This window comes from Orbicella franksi, chromosome 9, assembly GCF_964199315.1.
Source record: "Orbicella franksi chromosome 9, jaOrbFran1.1, whole genome shotgun sequence".
Classification (NCBI taxonomy): Eukaryota; Metazoa; Cnidaria; class Anthozoa; order Scleractinia; family Merulinidae; genus Orbicella; species Orbicella franksi.
In genome coordinates this window covers 22,505,565-22,530,646 of record NC_138153.1, presented here as the reverse complement: position 1 = coordinate 22,530,646, position 25,082 = coordinate 22,505,565, and the positions used below count along the sequence as shown (strand labels likewise).

At 37.2% G+C, this 25,082-nt stretch overlaps 2 protein-coding genes across 2 annotated transcripts; one reads left to right on the top strand and one right to left on the bottom strand.

Annotated features, from left to right (window-relative positions):
* Nucleotides 1-51: 51 nt before the first annotated feature.
* LOC145497601 (cyclin-I-like) lies at nucleotides 52-24,727 on the bottom strand. Its single transcript, XM_081477423.1, has 10 exons — nucleotides 24,563-24,727; nucleotides 19,124-19,183; nucleotides 15,607-15,717; nucleotides 11,562-11,699; nucleotides 11,385-11,459; nucleotides 6,264-6,410; nucleotides 6,022-6,141; nucleotides 5,492-5,587; nucleotides 5,102-5,249; nucleotides 52-447 (listed from the first exon to the last, which is right to left on the bottom strand). The coding sequence occupies exons 3-9, from the start codon at nucleotides 15,715-15,717 to the stop codon at nucleotides 5,109-5,111; spliced, it is 828 nt and encodes a 275-aa protein (XP_081333549.1). The 5' UTR covers nucleotides 19,124-19,183; nucleotides 24,563-24,727; the 3' UTR covers nucleotides 52-447; nucleotides 5,102-5,108.
* LOC145497599 (uncharacterized) lies at nucleotides 15,755-19,116 on the top strand. Its single transcript, XM_081477421.1, has one exon. It carries the CDS (start codon nucleotides 16,124-16,126, stop codon nucleotides 17,939-17,941), a length of 1,818 nt encoding a protein of 605 aa, XP_081333547.1. The 5' UTR covers nucleotides 15,755-16,123; the 3' UTR covers nucleotides 17,942-19,116.
* Nucleotides 24,728-25,082: the final 355 nt, after the last annotated feature.

Below are 25,082 nucleotides of genomic sequence, written 5' to 3'. Positions count from 1 at the left end.
AGAGCAGGACAGCAATCATGATACATGTATTTAAACACAATCAGTCAATCGTTCAATAAAAATTCCTTTATTTCCTAATCCATACCAAATTATTTACACATATAACAAAATGCCTACATTGTAAATTCTTCTCTTCCTTCATTTCTACCATAAAAACAGATATTTCAAATTTACATTTTAACACACAGTGAAACATGTCTGAACTACCACTAACAACAATCCTTTGATAACCCAGAAACATCTGATATATAACTTAGGCCTGTAGATTCTCATAAAAAGGTATACAAGTTTAAAACTCTAGAGTGAGAATAAAGATTCTCGCCTGGAACCTTCAACGATGGGCTTGTTGGTCTGTTGGTGTTCCAATCCATGCTTGCATGTCATTCATCTAAGATGACTGCACACTGTAACTTTGTTGCATATTTTCAGACAAATTGGCTGCATAACCTGAAAAGGATGATGAGAGATGTCATTACTTTTAAAATGTCTGTGGTAATTAACCCACAATGAAAATAACATTTTAAATTTAAAGTACATGTAAATATGTACAGTGGAACCCTGCCTTATGGTCACCTCATTAATACAGCCCATGCATTTTCAAGAAAATCCTGCTAATGCTGCCACCCTGTTGATATGGCCAACGACCACATTCTGAAAATCCTATATAACTTTACCCTGTTTATATATACAATGATAAAATTACATTAACCTACACTTGCACTAATTACAATAAAGTTGCCCGAACTAAACAATACAAATAAACAGTGGTTACTGATAATAACAGGTACTTAATATTTAATTTCAATAAAGAAAAAATATTATTTGCACTCGAGACGAAAACAGTACTTATAATTAGCTTAAACTGTATAATAACAGGTACTTAATATTTAATTTCAATAAAGAAAAAAAATTATTTGCACTTGAGACAAAAACAGTACTTATAATTAGCTTAAACCGTATTTTGATTTCAAGAAAGAAAAAAATTACTTGCACTTTAGACGAAAACAGTACTTATAATTAGCTTAAACTGTATTTTGATACATGATTTCTCTAGCTGCATTTTATTCGAATCAATAAATTTTTAAAACCGGATTTCACAATAAAAATTAACATTAAAAAACATTTGACTGTTGGATGGTCACTTTCAGGTTGAAAAATAAAATTTTTGTATGTGCTTAGATATATACAATGGATTATAAGAATGCTGATGAGACACTGACTAAAACTCTAAAATATTTACATAGGAACAATACTAGAAAATTGTGGCATGAATGATAAAGAAAACTCTAACGTGATAGAAATGATATTAAAAGTGAAATAATTAAGTAAATAGCTTCACATGGATCGAGTCACTCTATTTGTTCAGTTTTGGTTTAAGTTTTTGAATAAAAGAACATTTCAAAAATCAAACAGTCGAGTTCACTGACATTTTTTCAAAATCTGGAAATTGCTTCCAATGGTCTCCGGATCCTTTCCATGCTCATCCTTTACATGGTTGCCAATTGTTGACCTATGGTGAATTTGAGTGATTTGGTGGGGTTTGCGTTGACTTATAAGAGGAGAATTTCGTCTCTTATAGAGTGTAACAGTGAACTCAAAACCCACCAAATCACTCAAATTCGCCATTTTGAGCTGCAGAAACGACAATACACAATAACCGAGGTAGGTTTACATTTGTTTTGAGCTTTAACATAGACATTACTCAATATAAGTTTACGATGTCAAGACTCTTCAATATTCCTGAACATTTCTTTAGATTTCAAACATACAAACAGACACGCCCCTTGTATGGGTCTCCTGTTGTGAGATCACAGTGGTGTCTTACTGCGTTTGCTGATTTCTGGTCTTTGAACCGTAAGAAAATGCTGGTGGAGCATGTTGTTAATCAGATACTTGTTGTTTAGAACACACATTCTCAGTAACCTTCACATCAATAAAATGTCTGATGGTGTTCTCTACAAGGGTTTCAGGACAGTGCAGGCAAGCAAAAACCATTTTAAGGTCATTCCCCAGTATTGCATTGCGCATCCCTACTGCACATAATTTCACACGTGATTAGCGCACGCGCATTAAAAAATGGCGGCTTTTTCTTTACAGCTGGACCTCGCCATAGTGGTAAATCGTCATTTTCTCGCAAACGAGTATGGTGACCTATCATTTTTTTCTGTTGTTTTGAATTGAGTAATAAATTTTTCTGTGTAAAATAAATATGGACCAATTCTCAGTGTAGAACAAGAAGTAATCGTCGGAAACGTGAATCTAGCAAGCAATCGTGACTACAATCATGGTCTTATTATAAGGATTTATATGGGTATAAAAAAGGTGCTGTTGCTCCTAAACGAACATGGGGACCCCTCATTTTTATTTCAAAATTTAAGTTGCTCTAATATGAACAATCAATAGGCAAAGTTTGACAAAAATCTCAGTGCAGGTTCTATTTCAGTGGAATGACCTTAAGACATTCACAATCTTGATGGAAGAACTGCCAATTCGAGGAGAGGTTGAATGCCTGGTTTAACATTGTCTTCAGTAGAGAATGTGAATGTTACACCTTACGTCAACATGGCTTTGGTAATGCAGTAAAAGCCAGTTTGCTGATGATCTTCACTAGATGAAAATCGACGAACAGGACATCTTAGTGTCATACGATGTTTTGTCTCTTTTCCCAAACGTACCATGAAACCATCGAAATCCTTGCACTGAAAGCTTTCAAAGACAATTGGTTAAATAAGGAATCAAAAACCAACCTTATAGAGCTGGTAGAGGTTGCTACGAGCAAGTGGAAGGGGTTGCCATGGGCTCTCCCCTCGGGCCACTAATGGCAAATGCGTTTATGTGCAATAACGAAGAAAACTTGTCAAACCGAAACTAGATGCCTGCTTTCTATAAGCACTATGTGGATGACACCCTCAGCACAATGTTCAATGTTTCATCTGCCTCTGAATTCTTGTTAACACTGAGTGAAATGCACGGGTCCCTCATTCAGTTTCACAATGGAACTTGAAGACAACGGCAAACTTCCCTTTCTTGAAATGGTGATTATCAGAAATGGTCCCAAATTGATGTGAAGGTCTATGAGAAACCAACTTATACTGGGCTTTTACTGCATTACCAAAGTCATGTTGATGTAAAGTATAAAATAATATTCTCTACTGTAGACAATGTTAAACCGTGCATTCAAACTCTCCTTGAATTGGCAGTTCTTCCATCAAGAACGTGAACATCTTAAAATGGTGGACTATTTGATGACTTCAGAAAAGAATTGTTTTGACCAATGACAGTTTAGGAAAGTGTGGCTTATTGACTCGGGTTCTTGGCATAATAAACACAGCATGTCTGATTCTATACAGTAGATCAAGGAAAGCTCTTTTTTAGTCACTGTTCTGTGGAGCAGTTTGAAGTAGAATTCTTTAACCTTGTTATTTTTACAAACATTTTTGTAGTCCAAGTTTAGTAGAGTATATACAACCAGAGCAGATATACAGCCACTCAAACCAGCTATATTTGTCTTTCCATCGTGAACATTTTACACATTGATTCAAACCACTAATTATGGCCATGCCAAGATGGCCACCAATTTTGGGTTCAACACGCTGATTTTTCGAACAGCAAAGTAATGGCAGCAGTATTAGGCTAATATCTGTAACACACTGCATAATAATAAATAGGTACACGACATAAAGATCCACTTTCGTGTTCATGAAAAATAGTGACTTGGATATACGCATTCTCAAAGTATATAATATTTGTGCTATCCAAATGCGTGTTGTTGTCCGTCAGTGCAGAATGCAAAAGTTTGTAACAACAAAACAATTCCTCAAGAAAAAATGTCAATTTAATAAGCAATACATTCAGTTGAACTAGTGATATTTCCACACTGGACAGGGAAGTCCATTTTAAACTTTCCTCAGTGTTATGGCATGGTTTTGTTTTACATGTACTTGTATTTGGGAAGACCCTTTGATTCCGACCTTCTTGCAATCATTTCTTGTAAGCCATTATGCTGTCTTTACCATCAGTCAAGTCCTCTTGATGCTTATTCCTTACCATTTTGAACTAATAAAGCTGTATTTTGGTTCTAAGCACTGAATTTTTCTTGGAGAAGCCCACAACACACGGCACCATGTTTGTTTTGGAAATAATTTTCACACAAACACAATGACTATCAAAGAAATCTCTGGGGAGTGGGAAAGAGGCAATTTCTTATTTCCAAAGGGCCACTTGTCTCACCCACCAAGTGAGGGAGTTCATTTGCTCCTTCACCCACCCTTACAAGACGTTAACAGATTTCTGTCAGTCTTTTAGTATGCTGTCATATTTTGTCCAGTTGATGAAAACATTGACATCTGAGGGCCATGTTTTTGATCAGGAACTAGCATTTTGCGTAGTTGAAGTACCTTTCCCAACATTCTAACCCCAATAGTCTTTGCACTAAAAAAGCAATAGAGCAAATTAATAGTCACTCATTAGTGTGACAAACAAAACTCCAGCAAGAAAAACAAGCATTTTGGCATTGTTTTCAGCACTCAAATTCTGATATTTTGGCATTGCACATGGTGGAATATTACAGTTATCAAAAAAGCTTAAGTTTTGTTTTCATTTCAGGAACAAATTATTAAGTTTCGATATTTTGATGTTTCTGATATTTTGGTGTCGCACATGGTGGCATATTACAAGTATCAAAAAAGCTTATGTTCCATTTTCATTTCAGGAAGAAATTGTTAATATCATTGACAAAATGTAAAGGTAAAGTCTGCATACGAGCCAAGTGGCCCATCAGGCCGGAGCTTATCCCGGTTTCTGTAGCATGAAGCGACTGGGAGTATTTCTACTCCCCCCTGGATGGGATGCTAGTCCATCGCAGGCTTACCCCCAGCATTAAGATTGCCGGTACCCATTTATACACCTGGGTGGAGAGAGGCACTGTGAGAGTAAAGTGTCTTGCCCAAGAACACAACACAATGTCCCCGGCCAGGGCTCGAACCCGGACCGCTCGATCCAGAGACGAGCACACTAACCATGAGTCCACCGCGCCTCCATTGACAACATGTACCTTTACCTTAAAACTACCTTACTAACAGTAAACATAAAGAAAGTTTACCTCGTAATTAGTTTTCTATCACTGTGAAGGGTTGATCCTCTCTATCAGTTATTGACTGAGTCTTGATTCTGGAAAAGTGATTGTTTGAAACAGAGTTGAAGTGTTCATTAAGCAGTTTAGAACACTGCCAAAGTTCTGCATCTAGAATCTGCCAAGAGAGAAACAATGAAAGTTACAAAGGGGAGACTTATTTGATCATTATTTGGAGCTCAATTCATCATACAATTTGCAGATCAAACTGACATTGTTTGAGAAAATCATTCTACGTAATCACACATGCAATCATGTACCGGTAACATGTCTGATGATTAAGAAAACCTTGATTGTGGGTGTATCACTAGTGTTGACTAACAATCAATTATTTTTAAACAATGATACTAGCATCATTACCTTTGCTTCTTGCTGCAAGTAATGTGTTGCCAGGAGCCAATTACTGCTAACATACACCAACTCACAACTCAGCAAAGCCAGTGATAAAGTCGATGGCTGAAACAAAAAAACATAGATGCTGCATCACAATCAAAGTAGAGGTGAAATATGTCTTGCAAGAAGATTTTTGATGCGTTTTCTAGTTTTCCGCAAACATTCACATTTCTTGAAAACTGCCAGTTGTTTGGGTGCATAGGCATAGATGCTTTATCTCTAAACATAGCCTTCAAGCACAGGCGCATGTAATGTAGCTGCCAGCGCGAAATCGAGCAGAGGTGCTTGAAAGTTAGGCACCTCTTCACAAGACTCCTTCCCACTGGATCGCTTTGCTCTTTGCCACTCACGCACGTGACTCAAAGGTGAGCCTGCTCGCAGGCTACTCTAAATATGTCCATTAGCATATTTGTTTTAATTATTTTCATTCATTGATCACTCACTCATTCATGCATTCATTCATTTGGCTGTAATTAGTTTAATATTACTTTTTTCACCTTGAAGAACATAAATTTGTGGTGACAAAGGAGATCTTCTAAAGAAGCAGTGATGTGTTGTAAATGTTGGCTCACTGGGCAGTGGTCAAGAAATCCTTTTGAAACGCACAGTGCATGGAACTGCAAGAAAATTATGAAATTGTCAGCTTTTTGTCAGAAATTTGCACTTTCAGCTTACCTTCAATTATTCAGGCATAAGATAAATTTGCATCAAGGCTGTGTCACTCTACACATGTACTTACTACTTGCAGAAAATACAGTGGAGTTGAAGCATTCACTGACAGATTCCACTGAAGTTTATCAAGAATGATTCGCTCCATCCTTAAGAGGTCTGAAGAAGAAAAGCGTAGCCCACTAACTTTGACCAAATCAGCTGCTGTTGGGACATCCTAACAACGAAAAACATTTGAACAGTTGTGTCACACAATGAAATACAATTGTGGTCCAAAACTCTTCCATGAATGTACAGTTTACTCCTGGAAACTCAAACCTTCAAGCAAACTTCACAACTCCAGTTATTTGGTGGTGGGACTCATAGGAAATAAAATAGTTTACAAATCATTACAGATTTGAACTATGTATGCAAACATGTTGCATAAATCTTTTGCAATAATTTACAATACTCTATCATTAATCAACGTCCCAAAATTTGGAATTCTCTGCCAGCATCTCTCACTAGTTTACCAAGCTTTCCCAGCTTCAAGGAAAAGACAATTAAATTTTATTTAGTATTAAATAACTCAGAGTTGGTCTTGGCACACAAAGCTAAACTAGTGAGACAATCTCAGATAGTGCAGAGTGTAATTTACAGCTCTGATGCAGTAGTCAAACAGGTCCTCACCCCTGCTGTAGCCTGCTCTCCCTTGGTAGTCAACTAGGCCTTTCCCCCTTTGCAGAATATGAGCAGATAAAAACTTGACAAGACATAACTTTTAGCAGTGTGTGTGTTTCATGTTTGTGTTTTGCCCAAAAATAACTTACAATGACCGTTTGTCAAGATGGTTTTAAATTTATTGTGGTATTTTATCTTGAGTTTCGTTCATTTTAAATTCAATAATGCGTAGAAGTAGCCAATGTGACAATTTTACTTTTCACGGCAACGTTTGTAATTTGATACTTTTGTTTTCCTCGCTAATGTATGCAACAAGATACCTTTGTTTCCATGAAAATGTAAGAAAGATGTGTATTTTTTTAACTCGCTGCTGGAGATACATGGAATATAAAAGTTAAATATCTGCTGAAAAGTCAAAGAGGAACGATTTTGTTTTATTCAAAACGTAAATTTTCATTTCACCGATAAACAAGAACTAATCTAATTATCAAATAGCCACGTCGAATCACTGAATAGTGCGTTCTAATTCTTTTGCCAGCCGAGTTGGTGTAAACAATAAAACCACATCAAACTAATACACAATGCTATTCAGTAATACAACTGAGGTGTTTCAACAAGTATTGAAGGTAGAGATCTTTACTTGACCGAAATTATATCCCACATCGGTGAGCGAGTCACCTCATCAACTGATGAAATTAATTGGAGGTTTCAGTAAGTGCCATGGAGTCTGTGGCGATGATAACAAAGTTTCTTTTGTTACGCGCAGAGGCCAAAACCCGAGGAGGCACCCTAGGATTCCTCGTGTGTATACATACAAGGAATTTCAAAAAAATAAGAAATGTGTTGGTAGTATGCGAAGCGTTCTCGATTTGATGAAACTAGGTGCGCACGGTGGTCTCGGGTAATGTAGGGCAAGGAACACGGGCTCACAAAACAGCTGGTGTGGTGTCAGGTACATGAAATTCTTGATTTCAAGGTTCTTGCAGCCACAAGTTCATGTTTCGCAATCTTCCAGCAGCATTTGAAGGTTCTTGTAACCACGAGTTCACGTTTCACCATCTTTGAGCAGCATTTCAAGGTCTCCCAACCACAAGTTCGGATTTTGCCATCTTTGAGCAGCATTTCAAGGTCAAAATACTCTCCAATTACAATATGCAGCAACTTAATATGGCCTGCATGACGATTTTAGCGTGATCAAATGAATTCGCTTCGAAATGGCCCAGATTCTCATCTAGGACAAATTGAAAACAATTTCAAAGATCCTGAAGATGGATTTTGGGAGAAAAACAACTCAGAATGTATCGTAAGAAATTCTGAAGTATACTAGAAATTCTAGGCCAGTGTTAAATACCCTTCTGATCGCCAGTTTTACCATTGGCATCTTGTTTATTCGGATCGCTTATTTGTATTGAGTAATCCTACGTGGCATAGAGCTCATGTGACAGTTACTTTGCAGGGATCCAAAAGTACATGCAATTGTTTTGCAGTGTTTCCGTTGTGGTAAAAAAGCTTGACTCTTATTTTTGCATATATGGTGACTGTAACGCAATACTTCTGTTTACATCTCGGAAGAAAAATCGACTTCCGTTCTGCTTTCGAGATATGTTTGCTCATATATCAAGACAAATGGTTTGTTTCAGCATCAAATTGGAACAGCAGAGTAGTTTAATGACTTAATTTTTTGTTTCGCTATAGATTTTTAACCTTTTTTTCCCTATAAAGTTCTACTGAGTGAAATTTTTGTAAAAGAAATATTAGTTTCCATGAAGGCAATGCAACCTTTTTTTCCAGAAAGTACTTTTTGCGTCCTTTCTAACGAGATATGGTAAACTGCTCAGCTGTAAATGCTTTGTGGGAGTATTATGTAAAGAATATCATGTGATAGAATGAGTTAAACAGAATGTATTGGTTTAGTTAACTTAGTTGATTGTTTGGATCATATTCATGGTAAGATGTCTAAGTTACTGGAACAGTATGAGTGATATAGTTTACAAAAAAAAATAAAATTTTTAGTTCATACAAAAATGTTGAATATGATTGGTTTCAATCAGCAGAAATAAAAGAAAGCGGGGACAGATTTAGTGATAACTATTACTAGTTTTACATGTAATTAATGCGGGAAAGTTTCAGCCAACCCTCTTTCATAGCAGAGGAAACAAACAAGCTGCTAAGGAGAAGCAACCCCGGCAAACACACAATAGTTCTAAAACAGCAGATGACATTTCTTGAATTGAGCTAGGGAAGATTCCAGAAGATACAGAGTCACAGTAGCGTTCTTTGCACTAAAAGAGGAGAAATGACGTTACCTGAAATATAACTGCTATCCCCAGCCAAAACAAGAGTGTGATATCACTCATTACAAAAAATAAAAAAAAACCGTGCGTCTGAACTCGAGAACGGAGTTTATCACACTAGCAATGGTAGAATGCATGCATCTTACATGTTATGTTCTGCCACAAAGGAAAGCACTCAACGTTCGTGGGTAGTCCCGTATGAAATGTATCTTTCACTTAACATATAGTCGACTTTGACGCTAACTAATTTGCGCATGTGTTTGGAGCAAATTGCTTTTGTTCTTAAGGTCATTCCGCTGAAATATAACCTGCCCTGAGATTTTTGTGAAACTTTGCCTATCGATTGTTTATATTATAGGAACTTAAATTTTGAAATAAAAATGAGGGGTTCCCATGTTCGTTTAGGAGCAAAAGCACCTTGTTTATACCCATATAAATCCTTATAATAGCACCATGATTGTAGTTACAATTGCTTGCTAGATTCACGTTTCCGACAATTGCTTTTTGTTCTACACTGAGAATTGGTCCATATTTATTTTACACAGAGAAATTTATTACTCAAAACAACAGAAAAAAATGATAGGTCACCATACTCATTTGTGAGAAAATGACGATTTACCTCTATGGCGAGGACCAGCTGTAAAGACAAAGCTGCCATTTTTCAATGCGCACGCTAATCACGCGTGAAATTATGCGCAGTAGGGATGTGCAATGCAATACTGGGGCATGACCTTAAGAGAATGGTACCACAAGGATAGTATGAGATTTGCAAAACCATATATATATTTGTCATGTTATCAAAGAAAGCAACGTAAATATAACACGTTTTGTGGAATGCGCTCGGGTACCTACCCCACCCAGCTCCCCTTCCCACAAGGCTAATTGATTAATTGAAAGTAATTAATTAAACAAACATTAAAGTTTACACCTTATTGTGTTAGTACCTTATTGTATTAGTGCCTTATCGTGTTAGTGCATTATTCCTTTAGTGGCTTATTACATTAGTGCCTTAGCGAACAGCAGCCCCCTAAACCATCCCAATAGTGCACTCTGCACTAAAAATTATAACCGTTAACAACTGAGGTAGCCTCTGTTATAAGCCTGGTAGGTTTTTGGAGGTCTCCTCGTCCTATAAAAGTTGTTGTTAAGTGGAACCCCGTTAACACAGGAGCCGGCAAATGGACATGCCATAGTGTCCGCATCATCCGAGTGTCTGTATTAAGCAGGCTCTCAGAAAAAAGGTCACAGACACATGTCAGTATGTCAGAAAACATCATTTATCCTAAAGAAACCTCACGAACCTTTATCATAGTCTCGGACTAGTTAAAGTAGTATAAACACTCCAAATCCTACTAGCTGCATATAGATTAATAATTATGACATCAGGAATCATAGCGGCCAGGGGTCAACTGTGAGCGAAAAATCGAGTTGCAAGAAAGAAATTGCTTGGAATTTTCAGCCTGATCTGTAGACATACAGTCATGTAAGAACTCAACTGTAAAGTAGTTGCCTAGTACTAGTTAGATTAAATTACTTCGTCTGAAATGTTGGACACAATGAATGCTTTTAATTAGGACGTATTGATGTTTTCTGCACTCAAAGGGGTTTTTTGGTTCTGAGGTGCTTCGTTGGTCGTAATTCATCTCCCTCAGGCTCCTTCTTCTTGGAAGTATTGCATTTGCTTGCAACCTTCTTGAAAAATGAGTCTGTCCTTTTCATGATGATTAAGCATGACAAGCAATGATCAAAATCTAAGATGGCACTGATCTAATTGCTTCATATGGTACATGTCCATGGGTTACTGTTCCCACTAGAGTTAAATCTTCCTAGCAGTCTTTGCATTAACAACAGACATATCACAGCAGAAATATTGATCATAAAACGTGAGAAAATCTCTTTATCTTTCTCAATGACAATCAAACAAGCCTGTTTACCTCCCTGAAACCTCTTCTAACATAACTAGCCCAGTGGCTACAGGTTCTCAAATTACATGGTAGATGAATTCATATTGAATTGAAGGTCATCTTGAGATCTGGTCTTGGAAAACTACATCAACTGTCTAATTCCCCTGTTCGACTGAATTTCCTAGATCTTTGAACCCCCACCACCATCCCTCCAGAATATCTGACCAATTCCCTCTGGGAGAATGGATATTTTCAGGAACAACATTATATCTAGCCATGCCAATAACTATTTAAAAAGTACCATAACTAACTGCTTTGCATACTAGTTAATACCTCATCTTCCTCACACATCTTAACAGCTAGGAACAGACAGCAAATACTGATACAAGGAAGGTACTTTGGGTTGGCCTGTGATGTGGAAAAAAATGAGTTAATCAGCAGGTATGGCAAAAATAGAATACCCATGTACCAAGAACTTTAAAGGTCTTGATTTTAATTTAAGAAACTCACCTTCACCACAGACAGGAAGCGATCAAGCAAGTTTACAGAAAGGGAGTATGTCTCTGAGTGAAACCCACAATGTCTGCTTAGGTTCAGCATAAACCTTGTGCTATTGTCTCGATTTGAAAGACTGATTCCATCTGAATCCTAAAAGAAGAAAACAATCTTTTTGTTAGGCCTGTATATTTCTCTTTGCAAGTTTGATAATGAACTTCATTACTTACTTACAGCTTTTGACAGATCACATAAACCATATATTATGACCTGACCTGTGGAACCCAATCCACAATAAAGCTGCAGTCCCATTCTTTCACTAGCATACCAGAAACAAAATCATTACTGCACCCTAGATCATTTTTAAGTTTTTCCTCAGTGATGTCATCTCCTCTTAATGCAGAAATCCATTGTCATCAACATATCGAGGTTAACTCCTCCAAGAACTAACCCAGATTTGTAATCACTCAAGTAACTAAGAAAATATTGTCATTTCTTTGTCTCCACAAGCTTCCCCTTTCTATTTTCACATCCAGTGATAAGGCAAAGCACCATCATGATATGGTAAAATGACAATTATATATAAAATTATTGACTGGCATGAGAGAAAATAGCTGAAAGTCACCCAGAGCTGCATTGTATAATTGTGGGTGCTGTAGGTCAATTTACAAGTTCTTTATCCCAGAATTACTGGATCAACCTGGAATACATGTAAGTTGTTTCAACCTACAACCATGGATAAAATGTGTTGGAAAATGCCAAAAACATAAACTCATAACAGGGTTGCCACTCACTGGAACAAAAACAATCCCTGACTTTTCACTGACTGTAAAGCAATTTTCACTGACCCTGCAGGATGACTATTCTGGCCAGGAATCAACAAAAATAAAGATGGCTCAGATAATTTTTAAAAACATAGGCACGCAAGACGTGCAAGAGTTATTTTTTTTGTGAAGTCTTGGAGATAGGAGCATTCATGGAACTGTTTACAGTAAAGATTTGGTTAATTTGACAAGTTTTTTTGGTTGCAATGTAAAGCAAGAAAGAAACTGGAAATTTATGATGTACATACGATGTTACATCGGCAATGGTAAGATAGCTAAATAGAAAGCCATAAAATGTTTGACTGAACAAACTACAGTAATCTGACACGTCTCCCGATTAATGTAGATACCATCTTATTTCTTTCTTTGATTCGTTCTTTGATAAAACCCACACTGTAATTGGTGTGACACATGCATATGCATAACGCCCTCACTCACCAATCACATAGCCCTTCCAACCCCCAAGAGGAATTTTTACTCAAAAGTACTCAAGTTAAGAGACCTTTTCACATTTTATACGAGTCGTAAGTTTACCCTTTTTACACAACACAACACAACAACACTACTTCACCGAAAATAGAAAGAAAGAGAAAAAAACCTCTCTGACACATTAAAAGTCTGATTTAATTAAATTGCACTTAAACTTGGTGCCACATAGTCTTCAAAGAACATTTGAGCAGTTTTGATACTTTTTACCTTTAAAAATATCGGACTGAAAAGAATGTCACAAAATGCCCGTCAAATAAAAATAAACTGCTACTGCAGAGACGTAAAAACCGTCCAGAAATGAAAGCTTTTTTTTGTTTAATATCCTGTCAACAAAAGCCAATAACTTGTCAGCTCTAATTGAATTTACTCCCATATAAAAAACAAAAGTGTTAAGTTACCATTTGTAACTAAAGATAGCAAACATCTCGTGGGAAAGAGTGGTGATGATTTGTCAGCTCTGATTGATTTTACTCCCATGTGAAAAACAAGAGTGTCAAATTACCCTTTGTAACTAAAAAATAAAAATATCTTGTTATATTTGCATGCAACAAGAACAAAACAATTGTCAGCTGCACTTACTATTGTAAACGTTAGAACTGTTTCAAATCTAAATAGTCTTGTTCCCTCTAAAACGTGTCCTAAGAACTAGAAGCGACGATTCGTGACCTCTAATTGAATTTACTCCTTGTGAAAAACAAAAGTATCAAGTTACCTTTGTAACTAAAAATAAAAATATCTTGTTGCATTTGCATACAGTTACTACTAACTCACGAACTGTTTCAAACCTCAAGACTCATCTCATTCGTAACTAAAATCCTCAGCCTAACCCACAGAAAATGTCAAAGTAAGCCCAATATATGGGTACTTCCTCCTCTTGTACAGAAGAATAAATATGGCCTTTCTAAACTGTGTCGGGATCAAATCTTCTCACATTCCATTTACCTTTACAACAAGAAATTTGATTGGCTGTTTATAGTAGATCTAATCTGATTGGTGTGACATACATACATCTCTCACTCACTCACTCACTCATCCATTGACACATCCATAACATACCAGATGCGCCAACTAAGAGGTATTTTTTTTTTACAAAAAAATAACTCGACAAAATTGCCTTGTCTGTACAAAAACATCTAATAAAATAATTTGCAGCAACCTTAAAATAAAATTCCCTGACTTTTCACTGACTTTGAACAAGGATTTAGAAACTCTCAGACCTGATACAAAACTACCTGACTTTTCCCTGACCTTGAAGAAAATCTAACTTTCCCTGACTTTTCCCCAACCATGGCAACCCTGTCATAACCGTAATACCTACAGAATAAGTGCCAGCAACCCCATTCCCCCTTTCAATGTTGGAAGATAATAAAATGAAAACTCGTGTTAGATGAAAGTGTTTTGTCAACATTACACAGGGGTGGGGAGGGACAAAATGCATATAAAATGAATTTCTCCAATCCTTCTGACCAAGGTCGTCAGTAAAATTTTTTAAAACAGTTTATTAACATTGCTGTATTATAATTACACAATAAATTCAGATAAATTACTTTCTGATTTTCAGACATGCTTGACAAGAAATATTGACCTTTGAACTTTGTTTGATACAGTACTGTGACAAAACAATGAATATTTTCACTTTCTTGATGGAAGAAAGATTGGGAAGTTTGTGTTTAATATAGTGGATTATGAATATTCACACTAAACAATGTTTTTTTTTTTTTCCTTCCTTGTTCCTAACAAAAGGAGACGGTCAAACTTCCTGAAGAGGTGGCTTGTTCTACCAGCAGCTGGCTGATTTTGAGAAGGCAGAATTATGTTTTTTTCCCCCAATTTTTGTTGGGGTTCTTAGAATGACATGGACACCACCAACCCCTCTCAGCTCCTATTACCCTTCCCTACCCTGCAGATCTCATATCAACCCACCTAACCGTAACACTAACCCTTCCCCCCCCCCCCCCCACCCTCCCCAGGCCCTACTATTTCCAAGGCCGGATAACGCTATCCACCGGATCAAATGCTATCCAGTGGATTAGTGTTGACAAAACAAACCCCGCTTTCCACTGGATAGTGATTTATCATGTGGATAGCGTTCTCAGCCTTTGGAACAACCCGGGCCAGATCTTTTTCTAATTTTTTGTTATCGGTTAAACATTTTGTTAATTAATTATTTAGATTTGAACATCAGATCTCTGACTTTGTAGCCCAATGAAGAGGGGAGGGATACTTAGTTATATGGCCTCAAATAGGGTACGTTTTTCACCCTGGCTTGGCACTAGTTTTTGTTTACAAGGAACTTTTTCCCACATCAACATTGGCAAATTTGTGGCCCTTCTCAAATGTTCACATGAATGGAATCCATTTCTGGTTAACTGCAGTCATATTTAGAGCCGTATTCTGTCTAATTTTAAAGGTCTGAAATGATCTTGATCTGAAATAGGGTACAACGGCCACACACCCCCACCATAAACGTTGGGGAGTACCCCCTGGGTTTGGAGTCCACCCACCTCTCCACTATCCCACACAATCAATGCAAGCAATCGTTGCAAATTTGATCGTGTTTGTTGATCTAATAAGTTATTAGTTCCAAACTCACCCTAACGCTTACACTCTGACACAAATTTACTTAGGTTGAAATCATTCTGACCTAAAGAACAAATATTGACCTACAACATGCACATCATAGAAAGTGGAACATCATTATGGTGGATGTATGCTCTATTAAACGTTTACTCATGGTGCACTTGTACCTCATTTCCAACCAAGCACAAAAGAGGTGCAAGGTGTGTCTCTTCCTTGAGAAGCCCCTCATTTAGCACTTTGAGCAGTTTGCCAACATTCAAACCACAAGAAACTATCATCTACCAAAAAAGTATGCAATCATGTATATTTTATTAATTGAAAGTCATTTCTGTAAAGAAAAGAAAAGGTTGCAAGCTCCACATTTAATTAGGAGACATATTTTTATATTAAGTAATTCACCATACTTTACTTGGATATCTAAGTTAAGGACTTTAAATATTCCAACTAAGCAAAAAGGACTCTTTTCTTACTGACTTTAATTGCCTCTAGCATGCTAGCTTAAAACATTTTAAACATTCATTATATATAGCAAGCTAAAGGAAGCCACTGTCAGATACATGTACCCACTATGTGTGAGTAAACAGAGTCAGTTTTAAGGTCATTCCACTGAAATAGAACCTGCACTGAGATTTTTGTGAAACTTTGCCTACTGATTGTTTATATTAGAGGAACTTAAATTTTTGAATGAGATTAAATTTCGATAAACATTTCAAAATAAAAAATAGCGATAGAAATTTTACACAATGTTTTGATGTTTTGATGACATCATTATCAAGTGACAAGAAAATAACAGTTCAACAGTGTTATATATGCAGTGAGAGGTGTGATTGTTCATTAACATATTTGTTTAAACAAATAAACAAATCTGATTATGTTAGCCTTCTGGGTCAGGCATCTATAAATGATACATCTAAATTCGCTCCTGTCAGCTTGCACAGACCAAAAATGAAAGGCCGGCCATTGAAACATTACCACCCCCTGTTGCAGAAGGAGAAGCACCTCGATTCTGTGGTTCCTAAGATTCTGCCAAAGGAGATTGCCAATTCCGTTTGTCAGAAAGGCTCATGCCTTGCCCACCTTTATGGTCTTCCAAAGACACACAAAGAGAAGTTATCAATGAGACCAATCTTGTCTGCCACGGGTACCTACAACTATGCCCTCGCCAAGTGGCTTGATGAAAAACTGAAGCCGCTGTCAGTTAATCGCTACACGCTTTCTGATACGTTCGCTTTTGCAGAAGAGATTCAAAACCTAAAAGTCGACGAAAACGACATTTTGGTATCCTATGATGTCACATCTCTGTTTACTAATGTACCACTTAAGGAAACTATTGAAATGATCGCCAAAAAAGTGTTTGTAAACAACTGGTTTAACGAAACACACAAGTTAAACATCACTCAGCCTGACCTGATTCAACTTCTAGAAGTAGCCACTAAGAACCAATTGTTCCAGTTCGATGGCAAGCTTTATGAACAGACTGACGGAGTGGCAATGGGCTCACCTTTGGGACCCCTTATGGCAAATGCATTTCTCTGCTCCATCGAAGAGAAATTAGAACATGACAACAAGCTCCCAGAGTTTTATAAGCGGTACATTGATGACACGCTTGCCACGATGAAGGATGTGCCAGCAGCAGAAGCCTTTTTAACAACACTTAACAACTGTCACCCATCCATAAATTTCACAATGGAACCAGCTTCTGACAAGCTACCATTTATTGGTATGGAAATACTTAAGAAAGGTCACAAACTGGAAACCAGTGTTTACCGGAAGCCAACAAATACCGGCCTACTACTCCATCACCAAAGCCATGTGGACAAAAGGTACAAGAAATCACTCATTAAAACCATGGTAAACCGTGCTTTTCACCTGTCATCCACATGGGAGTCTTTCATGACTGAATGTGATTGCCTGAAGCTGATGTTTACGAATCTCAAGTACCCTGAAAGCCTAATTAACTCCATCATTTCTCACTTTGTCACCTCAATGATGACCAAAGATCCTCTCGTGCCACCTCAACTACCCGTCAACGAAGATACTGTTCACCGAGTGGTATTGCCATTTCAAGATCAAACGTCGGCCGATGCAGTGAAAAAACAACTATCTGACCTGAGCAAGAAAATCGATCACACTCTTCAACCAGTGTCCAAGAGTCGCAAAATCTGTGAAGATCTCAAGATGCGTGAACCAAAACCACCTCTAATTAATCAACAATGCGTAGTGTACAATTACCAATGTGATCTGTGCGATGCAGAGCATGTCGGGTGTACCAGTCAGCATTTGCACCAACGTATTGATGAACACAGGTTCTCCGCAATCAGAAAGCATTTAAAGAATGATCACGGCCTTTATAACATCAACAACCTTGCCAATAATTTTTCCGTCCTAAAGAAATGCAACGGAAAACTGGATTGTTTGATTTACAAAATGCTGTTTATTAGAAAGAAGAAACCTAGCCTGAACACGCAATCGGATTCCATCCACGCGAAACTATTTGTTTAAACAAATATGTTAATGAACAATCACACCTCTCACCGCATATATAACACTGTTGAACCGTTATTTTCTTGTCACTTGATAATGATGTCATAACGACATCGAAACGTTGTGTAAAATTTCTATCGCTCAATTTTATTTTGAAACTTAAATTTTGAAATAAAAATGAGGGGTCCCCATGTTCGTTTAGGAGCAACAGCACCTTGTTTATACCCATATAAATCCTTATAATAGCACCATGATTGTAGTCACGATTGCTTGCTAAATTCATGTTTCTGACGACTGCTTTTTGTTCTACACTGAGAATTGGTCCATATTTACTTTACGCAGATAAATTTATTCCTCAATTCAAAACAGAAAAAAATGATAGGTCACCACACTAGTTTGTGAGAAAATGACGATTTACCTCTATGGCGAGGTCCAGCTGTAAAGAAAAAGCTGCCATTTTTTAATGCATGCGTGCTAATCACACGTGAAATTATGCGCAGTAGGGATGCGCAATGCAATACTGGGGAATGACCTTAAGCTCAATTCATCCCCCACAAGATTCAACCCAAGGAATTCCATACTAATCACATAACTCCTATAGTATATAGATTAGTGTAGAGCTTGACTGGTTGTTACTCAATCCAGACATAATTTAGAGCTACATCATCAGTCTATCAGAAATTCATAGCCTGGTTTAATCTCAAACATCTCTCTCAGAGGGAATGACAAGAACAAACCAAAATAGGCACAAGTCAGTTTTTCAAATACATTTATTTATTTAAACATTAAATAAATATAGTTGAACGTACCTTTCAATCAAACAAAACCTCCACTACACCTTTACTAGTAGTACAATTGGAATGCAAGACACAATATGTGGCAAAAGTGTTGAGACACTTCGCAGTAAAATTCTATTTCCGAGCATCTTGGAATCCATTTCGCTCCCATCCTCCCGAAACCATGTTGATTTTCTATTTCTGCATGTAAGACTGCATAGACCTTAGCAGCTTTAAAACACATTTACTGAAGATTTGGGGGACTGGGGGTATAGGAGAATTACATAATTACCGTTAGATCCATATGAAAGAGAATGATGGGTTAAATATCACAGTGTCATTTTCTAAAAGTGTCTCAATCACTTTTGTCGCCCATTGTGGCAAGCTGCTAGCCACTTAGCACTTTTTTGATACCGGTACTTACCTCAGCTTTTAACACTTGACTAATACTACAAGTTCAAATGGGTACAGCTCCACACAACTCCTGTTCACATAAAAAGATAGCAATTAGATAACTATGAAACACTTTGATAAAGTTTTGGTGAACATCAACAAGTCATACTCAAGCAAAAGGTTTCTTGGTTGTAATGTGTTTTAAAAAGCAATTAGTCAAAGGTATCACATGCGCAGTCTATTTTAGTGGTTCCAGCTACTCAGATGTTAACTGCAAAAACTAATCAGACTTCAGAGCATAATTTTGCGCCTTAAGTAAATGGTTAACAAGATTTTAAGCATAATTAAAGATTCGCTTGTAATAGACCTCTGTTTTTGATTTGACTGTTTTCCAGATACAATTTCAATCCTTGGCGCATGCATTCTCCTTGCATGGCTCAATAGCTCTACTAAGGAAGTTCTAGTCAAATCACACCATACTTACTTCTACTCCAGGACATAAGCAACTGATTTACCCCTAACAGCAGGTAACATCCTTGTCTTACATGCATAACAAGGATTTTGATAAACTAGAAGTAATCAAAGATCAGAGCAGTGCATTCATGTGCACACACTGCCTGTTTGGTCAACTTTGGTGTTTGAATGACAGATAACAATCTGTATGTGAAGCTGAACTAGCGATGAATAAATTACAGCAACCTGTAAAAGTGTTTTTAATGAACTATTAACTTCTACTGGACAAAACATTAGTAAGAGACACTACACAATACAGGGCCACTTTTGAAGGTGCATATATTTAGTGGTTTGTTTGGCTCATTTGGCTGGGCAGTTGACAAAAGAACAAGGAATAATCTATATAAATTATGCATTAAGTCCTAGGTCTATATATTTAGTGGCTTGTTTGGCTCGGCAGTGGATAAAACAGTCAGGAATAATCGATATATGCATTAAGTTCTAGGTCTGTATATTTAGTGGCTTGTTTGCCTCAGCAGTGGATAAAACAGTGAGGAATAATCAATATATGCATTAAGTTCTAGGTCTATATATTTAGTGGCACTTGTTTGGCTCGGCAGTGGATAAAACAACAAGGAATGATCTAAATATATGTGTTAAGTCCTAGGTCTACATATATATTTAGTGGCTTGTTTGGCTCATTTGGCTTGGCAGAGGATGAAAGAATAAGGAATGATCTGTATACGCATTAAGTCCTAGGTCTACATGATTGTATATATTTTATTTCCTGGCTTGTTTGGCTCGGCAGTGGATGACAAAGGAGCAAACAAGCCAAACGAGCAGAGCCAGCTCATTTGGCGGATGATTAAAAGAGGCCCTGTATTCTGTAGTTTAGCCAAAACATTTTCCAGGGAAGTCATTCTTTAACTGTTTTTGAAACTCAAACTTCAATTTCAGATAGCCAAAACTTGTAATGAATATTTCTTGAGAAACCTTCCAGACAGCGCGTCAACATATTGTTTTCACAAATCATTGCAGTTACTTTTTTTTTATTTCAAAATTTGTTATTGATACAATTGCTCATAATTCAAAATTGGCCTCATGTTGCACACTCATCTGCTTTTGAAATTACTTGGCCAAAAATTATTACTCCCTAATTTGTACTCCACTTGGTCTAATTGCTAATTAATAACCTGAAGAAAAAGTCAAACCTGTTCATTTGCACTTGACACCCAACAATCTGGAGTTTCCCATCAAGGAAAATAATTCACTCATGAAGAAGAGTTGCATAGTTGTTTTATTATGCTACTTTTTGTTGATATTATTTATTTCTTACTGTAAAAAAGAAGGGGGCACATTCGACTGGTCTTGTTGCATTATCCGAAAGAAATGCGACACTGATTCAAACGTTGAATTTCTGATGTGTCGAATGTAATACATACATTATGTTAATGTATTGAGCATATGTGAATTTGGTCCCGCCAAAGAAAAAGAAACTTAGCCATTCTCCTCCCAGTGCTACCTGGCAGGAAAGCACAGTGGCTCAACAATCACATTGCTGATATGCTACAATCATGGACAAAAGCAGTTGAGACACTCCCTGAAAAAGACCTGTTTGGTTGAATGCGTGAGTTTTTCAATCTCCAATTTTCACATTTCAACCCCCTCTCCCCTTTTCAATGTTGTAACCACGTGACAGTGTCCACGGAGCGTAATTCAACATTGAAAAGGGGGCGAGGGGGGTTTGGCTATCAACAAAAAAGTTTTTTGAAATTACGGAAGGACGCAGATAGAAAGCGTTTGTTTTGCTCAAATGTGTCAACACTTTTCTCCATGATTGTAGACGCAATCTGCTCAGACAACTTCTTTACAATTAGGACAAGTTGGAGTTTTAGCCAGAGTTTTAACCTGAACATATTGCAAGACATACTGCTGCATTGTCAGCCTTCTACTTCTCCTTCCATTGGCAGACAATTTTTTGCAAAATTTAAGTCCTTCGTTGCCGAGTATCTTCGTCTGCAATATTGAAAACTCTATATGTTGAAAATATTTCCCACTGACCAGCAGACCCAACAACATTAATTAAATGCAACATAAGTGCGACATATGAATCAACAGTCGCATTTCTGCTGCACTTAATTGAATTGAATTCATCATGATGGTGGAAGTTCAACGTATGAATCAGGTCTTAGAGTATAGTAAGAGATATTTATTCATTAACGAATAAAGAAGCCTAAGCCATGTATTACACTGTGATAAAACACTACGGCATTTGAGAACACTAGGGAAATGTAGAAACACGGGCCGAAGCAAGTGTTTTCTACATTTCTTGAGTGTTCTCAAGAAATGTAGAAAACAAAGTGTTTTATCAGTGTAATACAAAGCTTAGGCTTCTTCATATTTGCTTTATGATATAGAGGTAATGTGGCAAAAAACAATAAAACACTTTTTCTATGCTCGCAGGGTCCTCTCTCTATTTAATTTTCCATAAAGGTAGTGAGAACCATTATTTATTAGTCAACAAATAAAGAAGCCCAAGCCGTGTATTACACTGCGATAAAACACGACAGGCATTTCAGAACCAGTGATCCATCTACCTGCATGTCCGGCGTCTCAGACTCATAATAATTATTTTCCTAAAAGACACACAAATTTAGTCCCAGATGCGTCCCATTGGACACAAAAAAATTACCTTCTCTATATTACGATCAGGACTTGATGACTTTTCTTCTCTATTTATGAAAACAAGTTAGTATCAAAGTAAGCAGCACATGATCATAAAACGAACGCCATTACATTCTGGTCATTACAGGCTCAATTTTCATGATCAGCGGTATTTTACAGAAGCGTATGTTTTTCGATTCCATACACATGCTTCCTGTCTCTTCCTGCTTGCTTTCGTAAGGGGGACATTGTTATTCAAATTAAATGCCACCGAAGATAAACTTAAGCCCCTGGAGGGGTAAACACAACTCTCATTTGCAAAACAGCCCGAAGCGAATAAACAACAAGAACAAGAAGCGGCGACTGCAATGGAGAAAGATGGCGCGAAAGCAAATGAAGACAATGAAGAATCAGCACAAGCGAAATCTGTGAAATCTAAGGAATGAAGATTATTTGAGCCGTGGCTCAAAACCTATTCGTGGCTGGTCTACGAGAAAAATGGAAATTATATGTATTGTTAAGTCTGCTTGGAGGCTAGGAAATCAAATGGAATGAGTAAGCAAGCCCAGTGCTGAAATTTTCAAAACACCACGCTAAATTGGCATGCTGGTCTCCTTGAACACAAGATGGCTCTCCAAGGCCTTGGGATAAGAAAGTCATTCGAGGAAGCCCGAAGAAAAGGTGAAACAAGGCAGAATAAAGCCATCCTGGTGCTTTCCAAATGTGTACAGTGGCTGTGTATGTCAAAGACTGAAAGTAACTAATAAAATACAAAGCTCATTTAATTGTACATGTTATTCATAGGTACAACTCATATAATGATGAGTGTGGGACTCACACTCCTGTGTGTGGGACTCACGGGTTTTTGGCTGTGTGAGTCCCTGGACTCACTACTGCCTTTTTCTCGAGGGATCACTGGAGAACATGAAGGAAATGTAGAAAAACCAGCCACAGGCATTTCTTGAGTATTACACTGTGATAGAACAAGACAGGCATTTGAGAATATGAGGGCAATGTAGAAAACACGAGCCTTAGGCAAGTGTTTTCTACATTTCTTGAGTGTTCTCAAAAGTCCGGAGTGTTTTATCACAGTGTAATAAATGGCTTACGCTTCTTCATTTGCTTTACGATATAGATTTTATACGACACAAGTAGAAACAACAAAGCACAAAGATTGACAAACTGACGCAATTTAATACCACTAAAGAAGTGCTACATGCCTCCTCTTCATAACTTTCTGCTGCTTCATAGAGAACTTGATCTCAAATTTCTTCAAAGAAATGTTTTTCACCATCTCTAACAAAAATGTTGGCTAAAGGTGATGTGGCGAAAAACAATAAAACACTTTTTCTATCTTTTATAATAAAACATGGGTTTTTGACCAATCAGACTGCACGCAGGGTCCTATCTAATAATTAACAATTAGATTATGAGCTCAAGATTTCTATCAACTTTCACGCATAGACATAGAGAGCGAATAATCTACTTGTTTTAGTATAAATCTACTCGTCGTTCAAAATTTCGCTAAATCCTCTTCACAGACATTTCAAAAACGCCAAGAAGCGGCCATCTTTTTGTTGACAAGGGCACACTGTTACGCTACCCACTATCACAGAATAGATAGTGAGTAGCGTAGTTAATCAGAGAACGGCATTCGTGATAGAGCGCTAGTAGATTTATACTAATACTGAATATAACATAGAGAAGCATATTAAATAGTTTATAGGAAGCTTTAATACACATCACTACTAACTCGACGTTATTTTGTATCACTAATCAGTGCAAATATAACCTTATCTTTTTTTTAACCAAACGTGTTACAACTTTCCACAAGCAAAGCAAAACAAAGTTGTGAAATGAAGCCGAAATTAAAGCTCAAGAGTTAAGTAACAGTGACACAGATACAAAAGCCCGTCACCAAGCGGTCAAAGGACAACTTCGTACGCGACGAAGACTCTGAACTTTGCTCGAAGCGTTTTAATAAACCATACATGAATTAAGAAACTGGACGAAAACAAGGAGAGCAGCGATATTTTGAGACTGAAACTTCAAGTAGTTGTTGCCAAGGTGTACGAAAATAACATTGACTGTCGGATAATTCCAAAGCGAAAGGAGAAACGCTTTATCAGCTTTTATCGTCAGTACAGTGTCCGGGTCTCCATTAACAAATTTAGTTAAATGTACCCATAAAAATCTTGAAGATTGTTCCTAATCTAATTCATGGATCAAAAAGGAAACACTGTGTCTTAAAAAGGAGCAAAATTCAGCTGTCAGGCGTTAAGAAATTTCAGTCGCCATTAGTATGATGAAAATGCGCTTAGTCAACGTTCACAGCTAACCTTGTTACACGTACCTCATTTGTGCGTTTCCAACGCTTCCTCACCAGCAGAAGTCGGCACTGACCAGATAAAAACAGCCTCACTAAAGTGCATAGGTAAGATTGAAAGTACGGTACCGCTTACACACCCAAAATCATCGTTCCATGATCACAACAGCTATGTACATGTAAACAAAAAGATTGATATTTTTGGGCGCCAAGGTTCGTTTCATATTTTCGGAAGATTTTGATTGGATCATCCAGGACAGGCACTGCTCATTCATTGGTCAACAAATCATCGTTATGTAAGCGTACACGAAGCTTTTCGTACACGTAACTTCTTTTGTTTTCCTTTTCGTGAGAAAAGTATTATATAATACAGTGATTAGGTCGCTAAACGTCATCTATTAAAATAGACTAATAAATAATGGTTCTTACTACCGTTATGGAAAAAGAGATGTTTATGCAAATTTCATACTCCCAGAATTCTCTATTTTCCAATTGCCCTTAATTCGCTCTCTTTGCCCCTCAAATTTTGCATGAACTGTTGTTGTGA